A 19,780-nucleotide genomic window follows, 5' to 3' on the forward strand; every position below is an offset into this window, starting at 1 on the left:
GCCCCTCAACCTGGGAAAAACCTGCCCAGCTCCTCCATTGTCTTCTCCCTGAATGTTCCTCCCTTTGTAAGGCTCGAGCAAGCAGTCCATACGGATAACAAGCAGGACTGCTCTCCTGCATGTGGACAGGAAGACCATGAGTGGCTCAGTTACAGTGTGACACTGAAAAGCCTTTTCTTGTCCAGCTTATTCAACCAGAGGGAGTCTGGAGTTGAGCAAAGCAGCAGAGATTAATACCCCAGATCTAACCTTGAGGTGTCCATCAGCCACACTGGGCACCCAAAGCCTCTCCATGGAGCTGCTGTCCATGCAGATGTACCCTCCTGGGAGTCAGGTACCCCATAATGTAATGCTCATGGGGAGCATTGCTCGTGGATGAGTGGTCACTTTGGTTGGACGTGCTGTGCAGATATGTAAAGATGTTCGCCCCTTTGAAGATATTCCCCTGGACGCTGTTTGAACATCTTTATTCTATTCAGAGCAACCGGAGTTCTTCTTGATTAGGTCACAAAATGTTAAAATGCATGTGGATTGTCAGTGATGTATCTGCCAGCCATTAACTGTTAATGCATTGGGTGTAAAGGTGACGAGCTGACTAGTCAGAACACATAACCAGCTTGGGTGAGATGAATAGGCACCAGCAGGACAAGCCCTACTCCAGTGTCTGGTACTTAAATTGGTGGTTCATTGTCAAAGATGTTGCTGGGCAGGAATTTGAACTGCTTAAGGGTGAGAGCTGTCACTGCCAGGGTGCAGAAGGTCTGAGCACTAGGCTTGCAGGGAGATGAGGAGACCACCATTGCTGAATAGGCGGGATAAGTGCCCCCCAGCTCTGGCCAGGCTGCTGGCACCAGTTGCTCTACTGAAATTTGTCCTGCTTCATTTTAAGCCTGGATAGGCACTGCAGCGAGGCACAGCTGGTGCTGTTAATGATGGCCAAATGGTCTATGAAGAAAAAGTTCTCTCACCTCCGCTTCCACTTTCATTGCTTGCACTGCATGTGACCTACAACTGCATTGTTTGGATAACACAGTGCAGTGCTCTCCATGAGACTAATGCTGCCAGGCAAACAGGACGATGCTTTTTCCTTTTTCTGATGTGGATGGAAGGCTGTCACAAAGCAGTCTGGTTCAGTGGCAGCTCTATCCCTGTGTTGGCTCCTGCAAGGTGAGGTGGCCCAGCATGTCAATCTCATGGTGGCTGCTTTCCTGTCCCACTGAGTAGGGTTGTCTCTGTGATCTCGGGTCTGTCTTCTGAAGGACTGTATGTCCTGCAGTGATTTTCCCCACATTTGTTTAGATGCTGCTTTTTTTGTTGAGACAACCTCTACTAGCTGTGATGGCCAGCTCCAGCCATTCATATTTGCTGAACTCTTGAGTTTGCTACCTTTCATAATTAGCTCAGTATATTCCTTTGCAGCCTTTTGGGGTCATGGCTTCCCACAGCTGCCCCTCCAGTCCCCTGCAGCTCACAGCAACTGCTGCAGGAAACAGGCAGGAATATTTCCCTTGGTACATCCTCCCTGCAAACTGTGGCCCAGAGGTTTCCAGAGCTAGAGGTAATATCCTTATATTTAATATCACCAGGGACCTCTTTTTCACAGTTTTCTCTTTGGCATCCTGGCCTTTAATTTATTGATTTGTTGAAATTCAGTCTTTTCATGGCTTTACCTGGTGCAGCTCTGAGGAGCAGTGGAAGCATCAGCCTGCTGCTTTCATGCTTCCCCACGGGTGGCCTGTGTGCTGTGCAGTGAAAATCCGACACTGTTAGGTTTTCTTTGGAATCCCAGGAAGGGGTGTTGAGCCCTGGGCAGGCTGTTGGGAAGACAGGCTCAAGGCTTCCCAAAACATTTTACTCTAACACGCTTGTGCTCTCTGCCCATGTGCAGAGGTTCTTGCCTGGCAGGCACTTTGCTTTCTTAATTGACCAGCTGAGGCGAGTCATTCTATGGTGCTGTGTGATGGTGGCATATGGGGGAGAGAGCTCCCAGGGCAGGGAGTGCTGGCAGCTTTACCCAGAACTGGCAGCTCTTGCTCTCCTTGGCTCTTACAGACCTGTGTAGGAGCCCTACAGAAATAGCAGGGGGAAATCTGAATAAAACTTCAGCTCTTGCTGTCTAGTTTAACCAGAACATCTCATATAACTTCTGCCATGCAGAGATCAGGTGATTAAAGGGTCATGTAAGAGAGAGGAGAGATTTTAAGCTTAAGGCATTGTCTTATTTAATGTCCAGCTTCCTACCTTCAAGAGGTCATAAATCAGCATCTTGATTTTAAAAATTTTATTCTGTTTTTCCCTCCAGCCTGGTAAAAATGGTACTTACAGTGTTAAAGCAACATGGCTGGCTCTGGCATAGTAGCTATGGAGCCTGATCGTGTGAATTCTCCCTCATCCCCTTCTTTCCAAAGCTCCTCAGCATAAATTGTTAATTCATGTAAAACTGGATATTCTTGGTGCAAGATGCTAAACCACATCATTATCCCTGCCATGTTCAGGTACTTGCATTAAGGTGATTTGATTCAGTGCCTACATACTAAGACATTGCTAATGAAACAGCCCTTTCTCGTTCAAAGGTGTCCTGGTCTCCTGGCCCAGAAAAATGAGATTCTGTCTCTAATGTGATTTAAGTCCCCAGCCTTTTTCCCCATTGATAATATCAAGCAGCTGGATTTACAACTATCTATATGGTAAACTCAGCAAATGGTTTGGATAGCACACCTTGGAATGGTGAGCACGTTGGAGATACCTGGATAAACTGGCAAATGATCTGAAAAAATGAAGAAGTGTAACCTTCTGACAGTGAATAATTCAACTACGTTTAGTCATGCTTTGCAGGGGCATGGTTGTTACTCATTCAAAATAATCTTTTTCTCCTGTGTAAGAGTGTTTTTCCTTTCTCTGCTAATAATCCACCTGTCTTGTAACCCTCCCAGTCCCAGTAAACAATATTTTCTTTGACATATTGTAGGGAAATGGAGTTATCTTGTTTTAGGCTGATGAAGCAGAGCTGTCAATCATCTGAGTTATCTACAGTGTACTTTAATAATCTCATTAGAAAGCTGTTAATCAATTATAAGTTAAATAGCCCAGGATCCCCTTTGAAAGATTAAGACTGTATAATTTTGACAGAGCAGCCTAATTGCTAACGATTCATTGCAAAAAAGTTGCTTCCTGAAAATTGGAGTTTTATTATCTTGAAATCTCCAGTCACTGCTACCACTCAACTGCCATGTCTTGAGTGTAACTAACTGTGAAGTGCATCCAGCTGTACTACTGTGGTTTAGCTGTATGGTTTTTGATGCAGTTATCAGATCTTGTTCATGGAAATGGCCATTGGTCTGGCCTATCCATTGGGCTGGCTTGCTGGGTACTGGGGGTTAGGTGGGTTCCCCTGGATCTCTGCCATGGAATAGGAAAGATGCAAAGGAAGATGTGCCAGAAAAAATCTTGGCATATGGTTATAAAGTGCCTAGAGAAAATAGAAGGAGTAGCTGCCAGTGGTGCAGTATTTCACTTGACAGTGATCAGGGAAGTTAGCATTGTGGTTTGGCCAACTTGGCACATTCCAATTGCCACTGTCCTTGTGACCTCTGCTCCAAGAGCTGGCCCTAACCATTGTCCTTCTCCCTTGAATGTATCATATCTAGAGAGGTGTAGATGGGAATGAAGCTGTTAAACACATGCTGCCTTGGATAGCTTCTGCTGTTATCAAAAATTAAACACAATGAAGTACAAGCATGAATTAAACAAATTTCATTTATAAATTTAACATAGAGATCTGGAGTGCAAATGGTGAGAGGAGGTGTCAGTTCTTAGTTGATCTGGAAGATCAGCTGAAAGCCTGTAGAAGGATGTAGCAGAGCTGGTAAAGAAAAAAAGAAAGAATGAATGCATGAAAGTGGTTGGAAAGGGCTTCTTGGTTAAGAGCCACCAAGAGCAATGGAGTTAGCCCATTCCTATCCCAGTATGGCTTGCCCTTTAAATAGCTGCACACAGATATCTGTAAGTCATTTAATAGCTTATTAAAGGTGATTTATGCTGTTATTCATTGGAAGTAAAGGTTTGCATATCCCAGTGCTGGAAGCCTTATAGCAAATTGCACTACAAATGCTGGGGGCATATACAGAGCTTCTGACAAGGGGAAAACATAAATATCTTTGGACATCAGCATCATAACAAACTGGCTGAGGAGCCTGGTTAGCTGGCAGCAGGGTTGTGCCCTTCTGAGCAGAGCAAGACCTGCTTCTTAGGTAAAAACTATTGGCACTGCTCTGACTGATGGCTTTGTGGCCCTTGCCACCACTGTCCCTTTATGTGCTGGAAAAAGGAGAAAAAGAAAACCAAGTAAACAAAAAGCCTCAGGCACATCTCACAGTCCCAGCCTGATACGTTAAAGAACTGAGGCATGGCATAAGTGTCACCTAAGTAGAAAGCAGTCTTGTTAATCACCAATATGCAAATGAAGAGACTGGGGCTTGAGGTTTCTTCATGGATCAAGTTTCTTGCTTAAGGGATGGTTGTGGGAGAGCAGGGAAAGGCCTGGGCTTTCAGCAGAGGGAAAGGGCTGAATGAGTCTTGGTGTGGTGGATCTCCAAAAGAGCTGTGGATGAAATGCACAGCAATTTCGAGTCTTCCTAAGGGCTGTGTGCCTGTCCTCAGTGTCTCATTTGTAAGCAGAGACTGTTTCTCTGCTTTCAAGACTTCAGGGATCTGGGAAATTTGCAGAATTTTTAATAGTAATAATTCTCAATGCCTCACCCACCATTTCCAGCCTCCACTTGGAGAAATGATTCTGATCACCTCTAGTGAGCCTAGAACAGGAAGAAATGGGTGTTTGTTGTGCTTGTGATTAGAGCTCAAATTCACAGCATTGGGACCCAGATCACTGTGCAAATGTTTCCTTTTGCCTTTTCACTCCAAGAATGCCCCTTGCTGAGCTTGAGTCATTAATAAGGAAACCTGGGTGAAAAAAGGGTGAAAATGTGTCTTTAGTTCTGGCCAGGAGAGAGGGAAATTAAAAACTATCACTGATGAGCAAGTGGTCCAAATACCCCATTTTTAATGTTCACTTTCAATGCTTTATGTCCCTGCACACTCCTTGTCTGCAGGTTAGAGGAGACATTTTTGAATCAGGAAATTGGGATTATGGTCTGAGCACAGCACTGCTAGCATGACGTGTGCTAAACATATGTACTGTTTGATTGGTTTCCTGCCTGTAATGATGGTTGTACCTTAGTCCATTCTTTACTTTGGAAACCCAAGAGCCTGTCACTGTTCAGCTTGCTCATCCTGCCTGGGCCCATCCTTTTTTTTTTTCGTAATGGCATCTGATTGCTGGGCAAAAATCTTCCATTTTGGAATTGTTCTGAATTTAGAAAGAGCAGGCATCCATTATTAATTACCTTGTTAATTTACTGAAACATTTTTAGAAAATGACTTGATTGGAATTTGGCATGGTAATTGTCCGTAAGGTGGTTTAAGACTCCAAGTATTTATCTCCCCACCTTCATTCATCAATTTAGGCCCTTTTGGAAAATTCACTTGCACAGGACTTGAATGGTAGGTAGCAGCTGGGACTCCAATAATATTGTACTGGAGGCATCAAGGAAGAAAAACGAAGACATTGTAACTTTGGGTGTTTTTATCAGATCTTAAAAAGATGATAGGTAAGGACCATGATACCTCCATCTCTCTAACTCTGTCTCTGTCATCTATATCTATGTATCTCAGAATAAAAGTCCCCAAGCACCTAATAAGCCTCCTGCTGTACATACAACTCTTCCTTCCACAGCTCCGCATGCATTTTGGAATTACAGTTTTACTGTGAGCTCCCAGGAGCCTTGCAGTCCTTGCTGAAATGGGCTACCACTCACCAAAACCACTTATCTTGCAGAGCAAAGTAATTACCTCCTGCATGGCTACTGCTCCTCACGCACAAGGAAAACCTTGAGCTATTCATAGCCCACTGGTGTGTCCAAATTGAATCATCAGTTGTAAGTTAAAATATTTTAACTCTTGTATAACAAAAGCACTATTAGCAGCCATGTGGAAAAATGCAGTGATGAATCAGGTGGAAAAATGCAGTGGTGAATCAGGTTTTTTAAGTACAGATAAATCTGATAGGTTTTTCCATGCCCAGATGACCAGTCTGAATGTCTTTCTGTTTCATAAATAAATGAAGATTTGCATTTAGATTTCACGTGACAATCAAAATGCACCTTGTAAAACTGTGTAATAACCTTTATTTACAAGGAGGAAGTTTGAATTTGTTTTTCAGTTATTGGGACTCCTGTGTCATCTCTTAGCTCTCTGTTGCATATTCACTTATCCTTCCAAGTCCTTGCAAAGTTCACAGTACATGGTTTTGAAAAGATGACATATGTTTAAATGGGAACATGCAGTTCCCAAAATAATAAACAAGCCTATCAACCTGATGATGAATTCTGAGATAGTGTAGAAATTTTCTACAGGTGATTGCTGGCCATTCTCTATAGGCTGTCATTAGATGTATCCAGTGCTTCTGTTCATCCTTCGACACTTTGAACTTAGGATTTCATTTCCACCACTGACTGACAGGCTTGAAAAGGCATTTCTCAGCTGCTTGTGCCCTTTCAGGGCTGCTTTTCCCTTTCAACAAATATATGAAAGTATCTGGTGCACCTGTGTGCAGCAGAAGGAAAGAGCTGAGTGTTTTTAGGACTTTTTTCTTCTCATGTCACTTTTTATTAGAAAATGAATATTAGAATCATAGAGTATTTTTATACTTTAAGCTAGAGGAGGTTTGAGCTGGGCAAGGTTTGGATCCTGCCCACAAAATCCCGCATGAATTCAAGCCAATGGTGTGGCCAGCAGATGAGCTTTAATTTCCGCAACAGAAATGTCCATATCCTACCTATGTCTGCGCAGCAGCAATTTATGGCTTATCACTCTCTAAAACTGTTGTTCTTGTCCTGTTTCTAAAGCTTTTCTCTGTTGAGAGAACAGGCTACCCAAATAGCAGGTATCATGAAAGCATGCATGGACAGTGGGCAATGAAGTCACTACTGCTCTGAGTGTGACCTGCACATGGTGGTGTGCTGGCAATAGCACTGGGAATCCACAGCTTGGAAAGTTGATCTATTAAAGCAGAGTGCATGGCTTTCCAAGCAACTGGCTTGCTGACACTTCATTTGATACCTAATAGTGCAGGTGCCTGACTGCTGTCGTGCAGAATGCCCTTTCCTCATTATTGAAAGTACAAATTGTGGCAGTGCTGGTGGACAACACCAGTGTCCTTGCCCTTTTGTGTAAAATCTGCAGCTAGAATATCAAGACAGACTTAAAGGAAAAATGAAAAAATCAGCATCACTTGATATTAAGGCCTCCTTCAGGCATGCTCTCCAGCCCAGGGTACTTGCTGCCTTGTGACTGCAAAGCTATTTACATGTTGGTCCATTCCGGGGCTGTAATGGCACCTCCTGGCTGCCCTCTCTGCCCAGCATCTTCCCTTCATTTGGCTGCCAAGTCTTTCTCCTCTATCCCTCAAAAATTCAGCTGCTAAGTGAAATTAAGCAAAACCCATGGTAAAAGTCAGTAACTGCTGTAACCTTCAAGGTTTCTGGACATTTCTGCATTGAAGATAAATGGATTTGAACCTCAAAGACAGTCTGATACTTAAATGCACAGTTTTTTCACACCTTCACACTTTCTTATTAGCCAATACTTCAGCCCATCAAAAAATCAGATAGTGATGCTGACATAAGGGGTCATCTTCCTACAAGTGCTGTCTGTGCAGGAGTATCTGCCTTTGGGTCAACGCTGATGTCTGTTTTCTGCTGGACCTTGCTCAGAGGGGTCAGTGAGTGCTTCCAGCCCGGCACCACTCACTGGGAGTGAGTGAACAAGCTGTCTGGCTGGGTTTAAACCATGACAATCTAGCAAATCAATGCTCCTCCTGCTAAATTCTTCATGTGTTTTGTTTTATTTTTTTTGGTAGAGATGAAATTTTGGAGTGCTTGTAAAGTACTTTTGCAGCTTGGCTGGCTGTGGTAGTCTGGTAGATTGAGCTAGTGCAGCTGACTGCAGGCTTTGGGGGCTCGGCTGATGTGTAGCAGTGACCACGGGACACGGTTTTGGTGCAGCAGCAAGCTCCTTGGGTGGACCTGTGCATTTCGAGTGTTGGGAGTGCATCCCTACAAAGTGTGGGGCTCCATCTACCTTGCGTAGCTCTCTTCTTCATCAGGCAACATACTCCATCCTCATGCAGGACACCCAAAGATGTTGCTGCTTTCTTCTGCATCAAAGTTAGGTGTAGTTTGGGTTTGAACCTCTTCAATAAATTCTTGTGACATGTAGTCGCACTGCTAGATATTATTATGAAGAATCTCAGCTGCTGTTTCCTGCTGTGTGTTATTATCTCAGCTACCCCTATGTGTCCCCTAACAAGGTAGCATGGACTGTGACAGGCACTGGAGCCAATGGTGCACTCTGCATCTCCCCGCCCTGGAATTGTTCTTGCAAGATCCGAGCCCCTTTGCCATAACTGAGATAAAAAGAAGGCTTGATTTTGTCCTCCTGCCTTGGTGGGAGAGTGTCACTGCCACAACTGTTTCCCACACTGCTGTGAGATGACTGTGCAAAGCTTATCAGTGTTCAATGAATTTTGCTTGGAAGCACTTATGGATGATCCTGCTTTTAGTGGAGAGATGTTCCTCACCACTAAAAGCCTGGATGTTTTACCTTGTTTTTAACTGGATAAGTGATGGGGTTTGTGTGCTCCCAGTGTATTACAAATGAGTGGCGATATGCAGTATGGCAATCGCAGTACACACCTGGGTGGAGGTGACCAGCACATAGGAATGCCTTAAATGCATTTGCTACCACCACAAACATCGTGTGTTACCCCCATCTTGCATTATTTCCCCTTCTACCCCACCTAAATCTCACTTACAGATTCTATTACTACTTTCTCTCAGTCGCAGGACTTCAAAATGTTTGCCTTTCAGTTTAGATCCCTGAGAAGTCCTCTCAGGAGCAGCAGAGCAGTTCCTGCATGGACAAAAACCATTGCTTTTGCCTCCTGCCCTGTTGCTTGCATGCCATTCTCTGCTTTCTATGGCATGGGAGCAAGGGGCAGCTCTGTGCTCTGCCATTGCTTTAATTAGGTATCCTCTGCAGATCAGCTGTATTTATTGAAGATGGTTTATTATAGCTGTTCAAATTAAATAAGGCAAAAATTGAATCCAGAACAAATACACTGCTGCAAGTAATCCTTATAATTTGCTAGCAATTTTTGCCAGACAATTGTGAGAAAATGTTCTGGCAGCCTATGTTCAGACAGTTGGCCAGGAACAGCTACAAATCATGCATATCTTTTCCTTCTTATTATCATTCTCACTCTTTTAAAATCCATGGGGTACCAGCGAATATACATTGGACAGAAGGGAAAAAGATCTGAAGCTAAAACAGTGATACATCCAGATCTGTAACTCCCTTCAAGGACAACCTGGGAGACAGGAACAACTAATCTTTTGCCTGGGAAAATGTGTTAGGAAAGTGTGAAAATGGATGTCCATTGACTTGAGAGAGGAGAACCCAATTGTCTTTGGTTTTATGCTTGCTTCTCTGCAGGAAGGCAGTGTGTTGCTCTGAAAGAAGTCTGAAACTTTCAGAAAATTTTACAGGTTGAAATAATTTAAAATTATTTCTAGAGTGGAAATTTCAGTGTTGTGACTCTGCTGCAGAGGGGAAACCTGTGCTCAGCTGCCTGGGAAGATACTCTGGCTGCACTGGTGCTGCTGCTCAACACAGCATTAAAGGGCTGGTACCCCCTGAGCTCGGGTTCAAGAATGGCTCAGCCCTAGCTTCGGGTTTGGATCTAAGGTTGGTTCCTGCTGTCAAGTTTCTGCCTTAATTAGATACCAGTATTGAGGCACCCAGTGAGACACAGCACAGACATCAACTGGTTTCAGCCTTCTTGTTACCCATTCCTTCCTAACCTCAGTCTGTGAAAGAGGCCAGATTCTGGGGCACATCTTGCAGAGTGGGTGGTTTTCTAGTGCTTCTGATGCTTGGCATGTAAACATGAGATTTCTTTTTGTTAACCCAAAATAATTAACTCCAGGAGTTTGCAGAGCCTGTGTATTCTTTGGGCATGCAATGGTTTGGTTATGTATTGCTCTGCTGTGTGGGCACTGAAACACAGTTTTGCACCTCATCTGCTAATAAGTATGCTGAGACTTATTTTCTTTTCCGAAGGATTTTCTGTTCATCGTGGCAATGTTACTTTTCCAGACTGCTAGTTTGCTGGCTTTCAACCATGCTACACTCTGTTAAGCAAGGACGCTTTTCCTTCCTCCCCTTGGTAGTACCAACAGCTGCTTGCTTTGTTTCCTTGCACCTCCCCGCCCAGCTTCTAAAAATGCTTGAATTAATAGTGGCAAATAATTCAACAGCAATCAAAATCAGTGTATTCACATTAACAGGCTCCTCACAGTATAACAGACCTTTTGCTTTCTTAATGTATAATAGACACACCTGTTAGGAATTAATATCTGAAGCCACTTAGTGGTTTGTTATTCCCAGTAGAGCATGGAGGGACTACTTTTGGCTCTGCAGGAGATAAATGGGGCAATCTGCACTCCTGGCAGTCAGGAGCAGCTACAGTCCTGCCATGGCAGCACGCTGACAGCTTCTTTGGTGCTGCAGGTAGTGAATGTGCAACACTCACCAATCCCTGTGGCTTCCCTGTGGGGTGGGGTAAGAGGAAAGGAAGGGTGGAGGGGCAGGAAGGGACAGTGCATGGATTTGAAATGCTTCCGCCTGGCAAAAGTGAGCAATGGGAAGGCACAACTTGCCTGTCTGGGTTTCAAACTGGAGACCATGAGTACGAAAAGGGGGATTTGAGTGTGTTCCTGGGCTTTATGGAGATCAGGCTTTGGTTATGTGCAAACGCAGCCATGTGCAGAGTTGTCTCGTTATATTTTTGTAGCAGGATCAATAGTGATATCAATTAATACATTGGGTAGGTGTCAAACAGTGGGGAAAAAAACATGTATTCTAATTGAAAGTACTTGCACAAGACTGTAAAAACAAGATTAAATATTTCTATTTTTCAAAGAAGGGAACCAGACTTGTTTCTTCTCCCCTGCATCCTGTAACCTAGTTGCTGGAAAGCAGCAGAGTTTAGATCTTGCAAGCAGAATTCTTAAGCTGGAAACTAAATGGTTCTGTAGCATTTAAGTGGAAGAAGAGTTAACTGCAACGAAGTTGTAAAAGTAGGACTGTAGATAGTAAGAAATATTCAGTCCTGGTATAGCAAGAGCACTGTGAGCAAATAAAGTGATACATGCTGAGATACTGGGGAGATGAGGGGAAAGGAAAACAGAGCAGTGGGGGATGTTCTCACAAAGCATCATCTGCAAATGTGGCTTGAGAAGAACACCGACACTAGAAACTTCTTCAAACCAGTTGTTGCTTCCTAAATGAGGACCATGACATTTTAAAGGTCAGCAGCCAGGGAGCACATGCAATCAGAGACTGTGCTTATTAGCTGCTGTGTCCTTCACATCAGGGTGTGGTGTTGCCTAATTGCCTAGGGAGACAATTTCTGTAGATGTTTCCTAAAAACGCAGATTTGCAATACCCAAATGAGGTAGGATACCTGTTATTTTTCTCATTTCTCTTCCCTCTAGGAGAGCTAATAAGGGAGAAATGGGCCAAAAGATAACTTATGCAAGTTTGAGTGTGGCTTTGGGTAGAGGAGATGAAAGCAGAAGGTATCTGTTGGAAGGGGAGACCTCTCTGCAGACCAAGGCAGCAGTTAACACCAGAGATACCCTTGCTTTGGTAACAGCCAAATGCTGTGGAGTGATGTGCCCTACAGTAGGATCTGGGCATGTCCCTGCCCCCATCCCAGCCACAGCCTCCTGGGGTTGAAGGCTCAGGCTCTTCAGCACAAAACCCAGCTGGGGACTGGCTACAGCCAGAGGAAGGATCAGCTGGGCAAACAGATCTGTGTTTTGTTTAAATACCAAGAACTTTAAACTGTGGGTTACTGCAGCCACTCACTTCCTTGCCGTGTGTTTTTTTAAGAGCCCTGCATTGAAACAAGCAAATGTATTTATACAGGAAGTGACCAAATACCCAAGGCAACATAAAAAAACCCACCAGTTTTATTATATTCATAATTCACTACAGAGCAGGACTGGGCCATTGCAGTGTAGCACAAGCAGGGTTTTTTTCTCCTTTTATCTCCTGTCTTATACAGTTTTGGTATTTGGGTTTAAGCCTGCAGTCTGTATTTCTTTGTTCTGATACTTGGATGTTGGGACTGCTAAATCTTTGAATTATCAACACACTGAGCATTTGGATACTTTTCTAAAACAAGAATGAGGATTAAATGTTTCTAGAAGCTATTACAGCATGGTGCAGATTCATAGAGGCTCATCTTGACATAGGAGACAGGTTGTCCTTTAGCACAAATATCCCATGGGACTTCAACAGGAGGAAACCACTGAGCTCATCATCTGCAAGTGCCTTTCTCTCTGCAAAGCATATCAGCATGCTCCAAGAGAGAGTGACAGATGAGATCTGGAATTAGCTTCTCTTTAATTAGGGTTGTAATAGCAGGAAACAGCAAATGTTGTGTCAAGGCCATGCTGAGTGGGTCTTTGAGCAACCTGGTCTAGTGAAAGGTGTCCCTGCCAGTGGCATGGAACTAGATAATCTTTTAAGGTCCATTCCAACCCAGACTATGATTCTGTGATCTCCCATGCCAAATGCCACTTGAACCCTCAGTGAGTGGTTTCCTATGAATGCAGCAGCCTTGTCTTCCTTGGTCGGACCTTGCTCTTTGCTGGGAGGTTTGCTAAGGTTTCATGGAGGGAAACTGGATCATAGATCACCCTCAATGTGCTCAGATGGGTTTCCTGGGAGAAAGCAGGTAGTTCAGCACCTGCGGTCTGCTTGGCCAGCACTGCCTCCTTCGTGCAGCACCGTGACCCTCACCAACACCAGTGTTCTTGCAAAGACTGTTTTGTTTCCTATACCCTAGATTATTTTCATGGTTTATTGGGTTTTTGTGGGGTTTTGTTTTTTTTTGGTATGTAAGACAGAAACAAACATTTCAGGCTCAGATGTGTACGATAAGGGAGACAGGTCCCTAAGGATAGGGGATGGCTCAGAAATCTCAGCTTCAATGCTTTCTGCATTGAACTGGTCTAGAAATCCAGCTTGTGCTAATAGTTTGGAAACGCAGGTAGATTTAGTGGGTTTCCTACAGGCAGAGCCTGGAGGGAGGTGTGCTCCTCTGAGGCTGCGACAGCATTTGTCTGCTTTATGAAAAGGTTTTCCATGACAGGTTTGGCAGTGACATGAGCTGTTAGCACTGGAAGACAGAAGACACCTCTGTAAACTGCTCCTTTGATGCAGCTCTTAGATGAGCCCTCTCCTGCACCAGGATGCTTATTGCTTCAAATGGATCCAATCTGTGCTAATAAATCACCTCCTCCGTGCAAGGAGGGTTTGGTTGAACATCACAGGAGATACCACTGAGGGCTAAACCTAACATTTTCTATTCCATTAGCTAAGGCTTGTAATGCTGAGTATTTCAAAGAAGTAAAGCATTCCCTCAAGTGTTTCTATTGCCAAGCCAGGCAACCTGCAGTGAAGTATCCATCTGCAGAGTGACTCCTGATTTTTCATTCTTGGTTGCTTGGTTATCTTTACTCCTGTTGCAAGTCCCAGGCAGAATGGAGTGGGGCTGTGCTCCCTGTCTCAGAACTCTCCAGCCTTGGGGAAAATAAATGTCAGCAATTTGTATTTCCTATAAGTAGTTTATATAGTGGTTCCTGGGATAGCATTTTTGGGAAATCTAGATGCTTTTTGGTGGAATTTTTTGCTTTCTTTTTCTTTTAAACTACAAAAGGATTCCAATGATTTTGTTAAGAGCCTGGGGAGGGGAAGAAAGTTCAAATTAGTGTGTTTTATCTTGTAAACTCTTGAGCATCACTGTAAGTACTGGAGGCCCTCAGTGATGCAATGCTCCTGTGTTAGTTTAGTTCTGCGGAAAGCAGGTGGCTCATGCTTCACCCTTTGTGTCAAACTAGGTGTGTTTCTTTATGTGGGCCATGTTGCTTCCTGTGCAGAGGCTACAAACAGTGTTGTGCTGGTGTGTTTGGGAATAGAATCATAGAATCATGGAATGGTTTGGGTTGGAAGGGACCTTAAGATTATCTAGTTCAAGCCCCCTGACATGGGCAGGGACACCTTATGCTATACCAGGTTGCTCAAAGCCCCATTTAACCTGGCCTTGAACACTGCCGGGGATAGGGCATTCACAACTTCCTTGGATAGCCTGTTCCAGTCCCTCACCACTCTCACAGTAAAGAACTTCTTTGTTATCCAACCTAAATCTCCGCTGTTTAAGTTTGAACCTGTTACACATGGTGATACCAGCAGTGTTGCTGTGTATTCCTGTGGGTGCATCGCTTGAATCCATGTTAAGCCTGGATGGTGGCTCATGAAGCTTTCCATTGTAGAGGCTCAGTGGCAAGGTCTGGCAGCATGTCCCCATGCTACCCATGTGTTGTCCCCTTGGGATCTGGCTGATCCTGGGTCAATGGTCATGCCAGGAAAGGCTGCACGCTGCTGCAGGTTGCATAGCTGCAGTGCATCCTGATGAGACAGCATGGAGAAAATGTGGATTCAGCAAAAACTATGTAGGACACAGCATTAAAAATTCATAAAATCTTCCTGAAACCCGGTTTCCTGGAGAAGTGTTTTAATGAGCTGCAGCAGGGCTGGGTGAGAGAGTGGGGGGACCCTTCAGCAGTGTTGTGTTAGGTAACAACCCCCCTGTACCCACGATCACGCCGTTGCTCATTCCCCATTGGTTCATAGAATCCCAGACTGGTTTGGGCTGGAAAGGACCTTTAAAATCATCCAGTTCCAACCCCCTGCCACAGGGAGATGCACTTTCCACTAGACCAGGTTGCTCCAAGCTGCATCCAACCTGGCCTTGAACACTGCCAGGGATGGGGCAGCCACAGCTTCTCTGGGCAACCTGTGCCAGGGCCTCACCAAGCTCACAGGGAAGAACTTCTTCCTTAGATCTAACCTAAACTTCCTCTGCATTTATGTCTCTCAATTTTCAATGAAAAACTGCACCAGTGGGTACAGTTCACACTTAGGAACTCAGTGAAAACTTAGGTTTGCTGTGAAATAAAAATTGAGAGGTTATTGTCAGTGTTCAGGGGGAAATGTTGGAATTACATGGAAACAAAACTTGAAATGCTTTAGATGTGGGATTTTCTTTAAGAAGAGAAACCACATGACCTCATTTTCCCCTGGGGAAAAAAAAAACACAACAACAACCAAAAAAAAAAAAAACAAAACCAAACAAAAAAAAAACAAAACCTGTGACTATTTTTCCAATGGCTTTGTCCTTGAAATACTTTTTTCTCTCACCTTAGATTTAGGCAAATTAAAGCAAAATGGGCTGAACTGCAGAACCCCAGAGTCAGTGGCTGGGATGCTGAGGATGGGAGATGAAAGGAACCGATGGGGAGATGCTGAGATATGGGTGCTAGGGGTGCTTCAGAACAAGAGTCTTAACTTGGCACACAACTTTCCTTCTGCCTTTTGTGCTGATACTAATGGGATTGGGCTGCTTTTGCAATTCAGTTTTGAGTGGAGCATACAGAACAGGTACTTTGGAGGTGCTGTGCCTCATCTTTTTGCAGTGCTGTGACCTACTTGTAAAACCAGTGCCCATTTGGCATGGGTCTGGGGGTAGGTTTTCATTGTGCAGGTTGATGCTGTGATAGCTCTTGTTCTAATTTTATTCATCATTTGTTTAATTTTGTATTTTGTCATCTATAGTTTATTCTGTATTCTCTACAATATGGGGCACTGTGGAAAACGGAGCAAAATATCTTTCCTTTCCTGTAAAACCAAAAAGCGTGGTAAGAGTCCTGTTGTTTCGTTATTTTTTTTTAACCTACTTTTGAAATGAACAACTACAAAAAAATAAACAGAAAATATACTGGTGCTGCAGCTTTGTTAAAAACGAGTTGCAAAGTAGGTGATTGAAGATGCACTTGTTTAATTCACTGGAGCAGAAAAATGGAGTTAGGATTTTTTCTTTGCAATCTTGTCAGAGCAGATGCACCTTCCCTGCAGGATGGCTCTGCTTCTGTGCTGCTCAGCTGGCTTGCCAAAGAAAAGAGATGAAAGAGTGGAAAAGATCTGCATTGTTTGCTTTAGAGACATTAAGTATCTCTGACAGGGCTGGGGCACCCATCCTTCCCTGAACAAATAGCTTGAGACATTGAGCATAGGGCTTACTTTTTTTATGAGAATATAAATGAGAAATGCAGGAGCTGATTAAGTGGGAGCATAAAATTTAGAGCAACTGTGCTGGATTGGGCAAGGTTTTGCTGCATAGCTCTCCCTTGTGTAACCACAGGGAGCCAGGATGAGCAGTGCTGGAGACCTGCAGGCACATCCCATAGGGTGTGATTGCACTGGCTTTTGTTTATACCAGGTCCTGAAGCAAAGATTACCCCCCAAAAAGAAGGTTTTGGAGGAGATATGGCTGTTGGCAAAGGAGTTTCTCAGAGAGGAATCATCAAATGTGAGCAGTAGTTTGGTTTAGAACCTGAAACTTTTTTCAATGGGAATTTTGAGACCGTTGAGTTTCAGGAAATTAAACATCTGTTTTGCAAGAGATCAGACTTGTGGGCTTACACCTGAGCTTCACCATTCAGGGGTTAAGACAAGGAAGCAAGTTACTAATTATGCAGGTTCTGATTTACCATTCAAGTACCTGTTGAGTCCTGGCACAAGGAGCTAGATATCCTGTCTGCTACAAATGATTATGCAGTAGGGTAACTTTTTCTGCCTTCTGAGAATGCAAATGAGGGATCTGCTTTTTGAGTTAGTTTAATTTGCTGTCTTCATCTCTGCGCAGCTTGTTAGCTGAATGGAAAACTGTGGATGCTGCCAATGCAATCTGGATATTGTTCCATGGGACTGCAGAAAGCGATGAGTTTGTAGCTCCCTAATCCATGGTAATTTGCTACTAATTTATCAACAGTCAACAGCTCCCGTGGCTACTGCACCAAAACAGCCATGGTGCCGCTGCCTTCCCCTTACCAGTGGTAACAAAAGGTCATTTGCAGCAGATGCAAAGCACTGCTATGAGTGTTTTACTAAGCACATAATAATGCTTATTTCACAAGGGGGGAAACAAAATCACAACGTAACTGATGCAAGAGGCAGAAACCAGGTGAGGTTTTAGACTTGCCCATGGCTGGGTGACTCATTCCTGACAGAGAGACCCTTCCATCCCACAGGGAACTGCTGCAGCCTTTGTACCCTGGGGCCTGGTTCTGGCTTTTATACTAAACCCTTCAGTTAGGTTGAAATGCCGCTTCTGCTATCATAGCTCAGGAAATCAAGCAAGATGTTACAGTTGCATTCATTGCCATTTTTGTGCTGAGCACTCTGCTTCCCCAGGAAGGTTAGCAGCTGAAATGCCACCTGTAGCTCCTGCCTTGGCTGCTCTTGGAAGCAGCAATCCCAGAGGAGCAGATTGACAATGGCGCTGCAAGCCCCACAGGGAGCAGTCCACACCCCAGAGGTTCTCTCCCTGCCTTGCCCTGGCCACACCCGGACCACATATTGAAGAGGAAACACCATGCATTTTCATAAAAGTTTTCCTCTTTTGCTCAAACACTTGCTTCTTCCTCCCCCCTTTTTTTTTTTCTTTTGAAGCTGAGTGCTGGGTGTAATGAGCTGAAAACAGTGCAGACCCTACCCTGGCTCTCTGAAATATTCACCTGCACATCTTCTCATCTTAGAGAGGAAAATGCAAGTGAGGATGGCTGGCTAATGATGAGCAGAGGGGGTTTAGGGCTATTTGGTGCCTGTGTCTGAGCATTCCAACAAGTGTGGATTTAACAGGCTGTTGCAGAGCCAGGGTGTACTGGAGCTAGTAGTGTTAGCCTCTGCTTCAGCTTGATTGAAAACTCCAGATATCTCCTCCCAGGTTCACTTTTTTTGATGTTTCTGCCAAAGTTTGAAAACTTACATGCTGACAGTGTGCCTGGATCTGACAGCTCCTGAATGTTTCAGCTAATGTGTTTGCTCCCAGCTGGGGCACAGGGCAATAACATACAGTGCCTTTCTGAATCTGTTTTCTGAGTTGTCCTCAGTCAGACAAAGGGATGTTTTGGCGGAAGAGGTCCGTATAATGCCAATCTCTCCTTGTTGATCTTCCAGTGAAATAACCCCCAAGTCTGGACAATAGTCAGAAAAACTGCTGTTTACGCACTTACCTAGCAGCGTTGCTGCAGGTCTACAGCTCCACGGGCTGGGTTCTGCGATGGTCTGCATTGCTGCAAGCATAGTTTATGTGGTCCTCTCTCTCCCTCATCAGAGGTCTCCCTGTTTTGCTGCTGTTTCGGGAGTGAGAGGGTCCTGTACAGACTGTAATGTGTTTTAGGAACATGTGAGAAGTTACTGCCAGTAAGCAGTGGTGTTCCCCACATGATTTGACGTAAGATAAAGAACCTGTTGCCTAAAATTTTCTTCTTTCTCACTTTCTTGTTCAGGCATGCATCTGCTGCTGCTTTCCAAGGGGGCTGAAAGCTGGGTGGTCCAGATGTGATACTTTGAATTGTCCCTACAGAGAAATGCAGGTTTCCCTCTTTGCTGCTGAAGATAGCAGGAGGTCAGGCACTGATGGTCTGCTCTCAGCCACCCTGGAGAGAAGGGACTTTGCAATATGTTACCTGTGTGGGTTCTCAGAGGCTTTTTGTTCAGATAAAGAGAAGGTAATGTGGAGTTCAGGAATGCATGAGCTCCCTTAAACCCCAACTCTTTGTAGAAGACCTGCTGAGTGCTGCCATGGTTCTCTGTCTCTGCCCGTCACCCCCAGCTTTCTGCCTTTCAGGATATCCAATATGATGCATCTGAAGGAAGACCATGGCATGGCAGGAATAAGAGCCTTGCAACAGCCTCAAACCATTTGTAGCTCTTGATGCAAAACGGTCTCCAAGATAAACCTACTCCTCTGCTTTGATGGTGGCAGGGCTCAGTAGCAGATGTAAATAGCTCTCTGTGATTCCCAGGCCACATCTCTTGTGCATGCAAAGAAGTACTTAACCCTGCAGGAAATTATGTATAACATGCTGCGGTTTGCTGATGCATAGAAATTAAATATTTGTTGCATAAGAAAATAGGAACTATGCTTTTCAGTATTTTAATATGAGTATCCGAATACTAGGTTTTCTCCTACTGTTTATTATAGTGTATTTTTCATGATTTGTAGTACTTCCTGTGCAGAATAGTTGTTTTCAGGGCACTGTAGGAGGCAGGTTCCGTTCTCTTTTAACGAGGTCTCATTGGGAGAATTTTGCCTTAAATGGGAGGAGGAAGTTTTGAAGTCAGGATTTACAGTTTTGAGATTACTGGAGCACAGACTGATCTTGTATTAAAGACAAGCTGTGCTGTCTTTGTGTTATATTTCCCCTTTAGATCAGATTGTGAGAGAGGCTGACAGTAGCTCATGTGCTTTGACCAGGGGTTTGGTAGTAGGGAACTTGGTGGTGTTTTTGAAATGAAAGTGTTTGAGGGAGGTGACTGAAGAAGAGCTCTGCAACAAGGGTGCTGGTCAGTAATCAGAATTTTAGGGTATCAAGTGGTAGGGGCCAAACGGTGTTGCAGCCACTGAATCTCCTATAAACCAGAAATTCTAGTTTTGTACAACTCTAACTACAACTACATTGTACAGATG

At 44.1% G+C, this 19,780-nt stretch overlaps 1 protein-coding gene across 3 annotated transcripts in view; it reads left to right on the forward strand.

The window, feature by feature from the left end:
• Positions 1-19,780, forward strand: part of NECAB2 (N-terminal EF-hand calcium binding protein 2) — a 94,327-nt gene that overhangs the window by 24,395 nt on the left and 50,152 nt on the right. Inside the window, exon 3 of one of the 3 annotated variants that reach the window (XM_057425404.1) lies at positions 18,597-18,818. The exons of the other annotated variants lie outside the window; for them this stretch is intronic. Coding sequence (XP_057281387.1) covers positions 18,597-18,818 — 222 coding nt within the window. The remainder of the gene's footprint in view (positions 1-18,596; positions 18,819-19,780) is intronic. 3 annotated transcript variants of the gene reach the window in all.

Source organism: Pezoporus wallicus, unplaced genomic scaffold (genome assembly GCF_028554395.1).
Source record: "Pezoporus wallicus isolate ANWC-B61680 ecotype Strahan unplaced genomic scaffold, APGP_CSIRO_Pwel_v1 contig_8693, whole genome shotgun sequence".
In the NCBI taxonomy this organism is placed as follows: Eukaryota; Metazoa; Chordata; class Aves; order Psittaciformes; family Psittacidae; genus Pezoporus; species Pezoporus wallicus.